The sequence below is a fragment of the Arachis ipaensis genome, chromosome B09 (genome assembly GCF_000816755.2).
Source record: "Arachis ipaensis cultivar K30076 chromosome B09, Araip1.1, whole genome shotgun sequence".
NCBI lineage: Eukaryota > Viridiplantae > Streptophyta > Magnoliopsida > Fabales > Fabaceae > Arachis > Arachis ipaensis.
Window position 1 is genome coordinate 70,111,006 of NC_029793.2, and position 7,078 is coordinate 70,118,083.

Below are 7,078 nucleotides of genomic sequence, written 5' to 3' on the forward strand. Positions count from 1 at the left end.
TTTGAATTGATATATGTGATGATATGCTCTGTTTTATTGATATGCTTTGTTTTGCTAATTTTATTTGCTCTGTTCTGCTCTGTTTTGGAATGATTTTTCATGCTAGGTTTTGAAATTCTTGAGGATTTTTCAAATAACCTGAATTCTGTTTAAATAAAACTTTGGTTTGAGACAAACAAAGATTTTGAATGAACTTTGGACATGTGTTGATATCACAGTTGAATCATGGTCTAGTGCTTGATTTCATTGCTTGGGTGCAGATCAATGCATGATATTCCTTTCAAGCAGTTATAATTGATGCATTAAAATTTCTGCTATACAAGCATGTGTGTTCTCTACATGAATATATATTGACAGAAAACTAAAGAAGAGCACAAAATCAGGGGGAGCTACCCTTATAAAAGAAAGGGGGAGCAAATAAAAAACTTGTGAGATCATCAAAGGGAAGTACTTTAAATCAACTCTGTTTAAATCTCCTTGATTACATTTCTTAAAATATTTTGTTATTAAGGAGGAGATTGTTGAGTTGAGAATTAAATTAATTTATTGATGATGGTAAACATTGATATATTAGGTTAAACCCCCAATTGATTTTTATTATTTTATTTAGTGATGCGGACCCAAAAGCAAAGATTGCAGTAACACAACAAATTGAAAAAAAGAAATAAAGGTTGTTGGAGAATTTTTGACCCACAAACAAAACTCATAGGAAGGGAACAAATAAATCAAGTGGGCTGAATGAAAAGTGATCCACCAACCAAGCCTAATGCATCTCAAACGCAAGGTAGGCAACCCCAAAGCTAAGTCTCAGCATTGTTCTCCTTTGGGTAAACACGAGAGAGAGAAAGAGAAAGAGAGTTTCATACCCAAGTTCATACACCAAAGAAGAAAAAAAGAGAAAGGTTAACCAAGAAAGAAAAGTCCAATCACACTAATCAAAGGCATGCTAAGCTAAGTCAGAAGTTAAAAGTGATTTATTTCTATTTCTATGCAAGTTAATTTCTTTACTTCTTCTCCTACTCTCTGCAACGCCATTTTGGGGAAGTTGAAGAAAATAGTGGTTGATTTCCACTACTGCAAATCAAAGGCTCAAATTATTACTTGGGGTGAATGCACACTCTCAAGGGTGTGGATTTGGGATTATCACTGAGCAAGCTCATTTCTTCTGCTACGTTGTCATCGGTCAAGCAGATGGATCAGATTTGAAATCCCTAATTTAGGGGTTGATTGAAGAAAGAGAAAGAATGGTTTCTGAAGGCCCAAGATTCAAGAAGTTGCTTATGGAGGAACCCTAACCATGGCTCTGACTAAGGTACAAGAGAAACATTGAATCTCATTAGAGCTCAAGGATAGAGAACCCGAGAGAGAGAGAGAGAGCAAAGAGAGGATCCTCACTACTAAGTTTGAAGTCTTGGAAGCATTGCACCTACACTAAAGGGAGCACTCCGCCAAGATGAAGAACAAATTTATGAGTTCAGATGCTGCGTTTAGTGCATAGAGTCAAAGCTGTTATTCAGCATCTCCTTCATGTTTTACTGTTTTGTATTTCTATTTCAATATATATCTTTCTTAGTTTTCTTTGAGAGGTAAAAGGCAAGAAAGAGAGGCATTGAGAAAAAGTCATAGAGTGGAAAAGGATGAGAGAAACACTTGAGAGAAAAACCAAGAGTGATTTTAAATTTTTTTGTTGTATTTTCTATCTTGTGTCATGTACCTGAGAGGTATCCATTGCTAAGTTGGGTAAGCACTTAGTGTGGTGAGTCTAGGTATTAGTATAGTCAAGTCAAGTTTATATTGAAGTTTGTGTGCCCAGATAGAATTGAGTTGAGTCTTAGAGAATTGGTATATGTAATACTTGGTTTATAGTGAAAAATTCCACCAACGTTGTGGTGGAGACTGGATGTAGGTTGCATTGCACAAGGCAACTGAACCAGAATATATGACTATGTCAACTTCTTTCTCTCTGATTCAATTCTGTTTTCTAATTTTTATGAGACAAAACAAAATTATCTCCTGATTTATCCGTTGCACAAATTAACAGAAATCAAGTTTCAAGTTCCGAATTCAAAGCTTAATGATTCAAAGTTAAAGAAGGCAATAAGATTTAACCCCCTTCTCTAAGCCTTATGAAATCTTCACACTAGATTAGGAAATGAAAAATGCCCAAATGCGGAATAAATTACAGGAGTGACAAATAACAACATCAAACAGAATATTGGTGTTTTGTTAAGGGGATACTCTTTTTTGCAACGTTGAATTTGATTTTGGTGCCTAACTTCGAGGGTATCATGGCTGATGATGGCTGCTTTTTCATTTTTTATTTTCACATTGACGCTAATCAGATTTAAATAATCTCACTATGATAACTAAATTTCTTAACATTAGACCATTTCAAATGTCTTATTAGAATGTGAATTGATTCATCAGTAACAATTAGACATAATTATTGTCATTTTAGACCAACATATCATTTATCAATTATTGGACTAAAAATATTTTAGTTTAAAAATTACTTATAATTACCAAAAACAAGAAGCCATTAAAAAACTTTAGCATTAATTGAACTTCATCCAATTTTTATTTAAAAAATAAAAAACAAACATACTACTAATCACAACAAAGAGAGATAAGCCTAGATTTAGGTAATTTCGTCTTATAAATTCATTATTGTAAAATATATAATGACAAGAAAATGAAAAGTTTACACTTCTATAATTTTATCTTGTGTGGAATAATTTAAGACAATTTTTTTCACGTAAATAAATATAATTAGGATGTTGAACAAGACATACAAATAAAATTATTTTGACATTTTAATAAAAATGAAATAACAAATTATGTTGTATTCACATTGAAAACCCTCAAATTGAGAAATGATAGAATATGAATAATACATAAAGGGTTAATATTTAATAAACCCTCAAATCGTTTCTCAAAATTTAAAATTAAAACTCAAGGATAAAAGAAAATAACTCTCTAAACCTTCCCTCCTTCCTCTACATCATCGTTGTCAATACATCCAAGAGTAGATCTGGTGGAGGAAAAAAATAAATTAAAAGTTTTCATAAAATGTGTGAAATTACATCATCGGTAAATTATTGAGATTTTCATAGTGATTTTTCCTCCTAACTAAACATAAGTCACTAAAGGAAAAAGGAAAAAATAAAATAAAAACATTATTTCCGATCAACAATCAACAAACATTTATCTTTTTTCTTTAATTTATCTTTCCCTCCTTTAGTCTTTAGAGCAACTTCAATCAGATCAATTTTAAATATTATTTTTTATTAACACAGTGATTGAAATTATTTAAAAATAAAACTAGCATTGGATATCATTTTTAAAATGATATTGATATTAATAAAGAGGATACCGTATTATTTTGAAGAAAAAATAAGTGAAATGTTGTTAACGTCGTAACAAATATTACTTTATTTTTTTATTATTTTTTTATCAATTTGAAAAAAAAAAAAGAATCCAAATCATTTTAACTTAAATTTCTTTTTCAATTATTTACAAAATTTTAATTTTTCTCCCAATCTAAATGTACAAAATTCTCAATCTAAACATCTACAAAATTCTAATTTTTTCATTGCAATTTTTTTCAAATCCAATGATATATATATCTTTTAAACATGGTTTTTTTTTTGACAGAAGAAAACATCATTCAAAAGAAAGCCAAATGACACTTACAGGTAAACAGGGATAAATTAGATCTAAACTTAGAGAAGATGATGGGATAAATTCTATGCTGAACTATAAACTAAAAGTAAGCCCAACATTCGATTACAAAGAATCTTAACCAGTAGAAACATAGACAGATCTGAATCTCTATGATTTCTAACTCAACACTAAAAGTGATGCAACATGCTAAAAAATCCATTCTTCCTCTTGGCTTAAAACTGAATCCTCCTCTGATATGAAAATATTTTCATGAATAACAAGTAAACTATAGTGTATACTCCAAGATATAATAGATCTGTACTAAAGTACTCACACTACCCATAAAGAGGGGACAATAAACCACCACAAAATAAGAGAAAATACACAACATATGTATATAAAAAAAAAAAAAAAAAAAAAAAAACAGAAACTAAAAATAAAAGATAAACAGAAAAGGCATGGAGAAAGAAAGCAATGGAGGTAAAGAAAGGGGTAGGAGATGAAGGAACAGAAAGAGGAATGGGAAAGAAAAGGTGCGAAGAGAAAACAAAATTACAAAAAAGGAAAAATTAAAGAACCAAGAGAAGAAAGGAAAGAGAAATAAAGAAGAGGAAGGAGAAGAGAGAGGGAGGCCACCACCTTACGTGGTTAGCCGCGGCAGCAGCCTCCCTCCAAGACAACACAAAGATAAAAGAGGTTCAAACCCTAGTAGAGAGAAGAGAGAGAGTCTTAATATTGTTCTTAAGTTAACTTAGATTGTTAACATTAGAGATGCTCTTAATCATCTATTACTTCATGGAATAATTGTTCGTTGAAAATAAAAAGTTAATTCCATAGCAAAGCTGGAAGAAAATATAATGTCACGCTCCTTCCTTGGTCTACTTAGAAACAATTAGGCACAGTTTACAGAACACCACTTATGGATTGTACAGTACTTTGAATCCAGCATGTGATGATCCATCAAAAATAGGGAAATCAAATTGATCTATAATGTTGTTGTCAAGAAGTATAATAGGCCTTTAATTACAACAGAAATTAAGTATTATTTTTGGAATAATTTTATTTTTAAAAACTAAAGCTTCCCTTGTTCTATTTTGGGTGCTCTATTTAATGCTCATGATTATTAGAAGGTCCACCACATGAATCCACACCACCCCTAATCCTCTTCTGAAGGTGTTCCAAGCTTGCCACCCGCTGTACGGGAGCTGTTTGACCCATCTTATTCCCAACCACCACAGCTGCTGCGGCATTCTGCTGCACATTCTCAATTACAGATATGTCTCCCAACCCATTGTTTACCCTAAGATCATGACTCGCCACGTGATGATTACTTGATGTTTGTTGAAAGAAGTGGTGGTGATGGTGAGTATCATCTCTCACGGGGACAGATGCATCAGCTGATGTGTCAGGAGGGCTTCCGTCAAATGTCGGTATGCCCATTGATGTTAAATCAGACATGGCATGCATTACTGGGTTCAACCCTGTAATTCTTTTGACGGTTTCTTCCGCCATCTTCACCTGAAAAATGATAATAAACGTGCCACGAAATAACAGACATGTCAGGTTGAGAGACAATACATGAACACCATTATACCTACTTTACTTTTATATATCGGCCTTACCTTTTGATACATCATTGGATCAATGTCTTTGGATACAGTTCATAATAAGATATAATGTGTCTAAAGTGTACTAAACAGTGAAAGTGATTGATAAGAAACGAATGGAGGAAGTATTTATGATAATAAGAAGGGTTTTACCTTTGCTCTCAAGGTTTCAACATCAGCTTTTAATACTCTGTTGTCAACAGCAGATTCATTGTACTTGTGGCTTACATCAGTAAGGCGCTTTAGCAAGGTAGAATTTTCACCTCTTAATTGAGAAACCTAAGACAGAAATTTAAGTTCAGAAAATATGCACGACCTTTGGAGGGAAGGACTTAACATATAAGAAACAAGATGCGCGAAAGTCAAACCTAAAATAGAGAACACACCTGTGTCTCCAGCTCGTTTAAATGAGCTTGTTTTCTTCTTCTTGAACGTCTGGCTGACTCTCTATTTGAAAGCATCCTGAGATATAACATGTCATTAGGCCCTGAATTAGTCAAAGAAAAAAATAAAGAGAAGATAAGTTAAAATACATTGGTTTCGGTTACAGTTAGATGATATTACACCCGGCATTCCATAGTTTGCCATGACTACATTGACCCCTGTAGGATGTTTACAAGGAATTCAGTGTTACATTTCACAAAATACAGGGGTATCAGGTGAAATATAACCTATACCTCAGCAGAGTCACCAATGCTAGTGTATATTCCAGAAAGTTAAAGGGTGCACGTGTAATATTGGCTAACCTAAGAGGTCAATGAAATTTACAAGCTTGCATATAAATTTCACCTCACGTAACAGGAAAGGGAAGGAAAAAGAAGGGAGGGGGAAGGAGGCATAATTCTATTTAGTTCCCTGGCTGAACCTAAATATAAATAGTATGTGGAGAAAATAGAGTATGCAAAACACTCTCACTTCAAAGATCTAATGTGACTCTGAATGATATTTTTCTGGCAGGCCAACACTCAGTTTATTAATTATGATATCCATCTGAGTAAAACAAGCTTCTGAATCATGCTGAAACCAAGTACATGATACTGCAATAATTACAGAATACAGAGTATGCATACATTGAGCACTAAGATAGTCTTCAGAAAACTCAGCAAGTTTTGAGACAATTGTTACCTTCTTACTCGTTTTACATCAGCAGGGTCCATGTTGTCATTCAGATCTGTCTCTCCTTCAGCTTCCTCATCATCTGACTGTTCCCTTGACGATCCACTTGTTGATGGCCTGGCTGTAACAGCAGGTTTCTTTTGTATGACAGGTATGGAAGGTATCCCGATTGGTGCTTTGGCATCTTTGTCTTGTATTTTAGGTGGGTCATTTCCAGAAGTACCAGATCCTACATAGACAGAATTGATAGTCTCCTATTACTACAAGTGGCCATAGAGGACATAATGGGAAACTATAGATAGAACCATAGTACTACACATGGCCAAGGAGGGCATAATCATCCGGAAATACAGAGAACATTCAAGTTCAGAACTGACCACCATAACCAAATGCCGAGCTTGCAACGAATAGCAGGATAAGATTGGATTCATCTTAATCTAAGAGGAAAGATAGGTAATGGTAAAGAATCCCAAATTGGGCGGAAAAGGGTATGGTTTGGGATACAGATTCCATTCATCTGCAGAACTCTATATTATCTTTCCTTTTCTGCATTTTTCTTTTCTTGAAAGGAGCTAGTCCCCATTGTTCTTACTGAAACCAGATCCTATCACATATACATTTCACGTAATTTAGTAGGGGTTATCCATATTGAGAGAGAGAAAATTAAAAAAAAAAAAAAGTAACCTCTAAAG

General features: G+C 33.5%; 1 protein-coding gene across 1 annotated transcript in view; it reads right to left on the reverse strand.

The window, feature by feature from the left end:
• The window catches only part of LOC107618657 (light-inducible protein CPRF2), a 4,541-nt gene continuing 1,757 nt past the window's right edge, over positions 4,295-7,078 (reverse strand). The window contains exons 3-6 of the mRNA XM_016320778.2: positions 6,396-6,615; positions 5,657-5,732; positions 5,424-5,549; positions 4,295-5,181 (exon numbers count right to left, since the gene is read on the reverse strand). Coding sequence (XP_016176264.1) covers positions 4,771-5,181; positions 5,424-5,549; positions 5,657-5,732; positions 6,396-6,615 — 833 coding nt within the window. The 3' untranslated portion in view covers positions 4,295-4,770. The remainder of the gene's footprint in view (positions 5,182-5,423; positions 5,550-5,656; positions 5,733-6,395; positions 6,616-7,078) is intronic.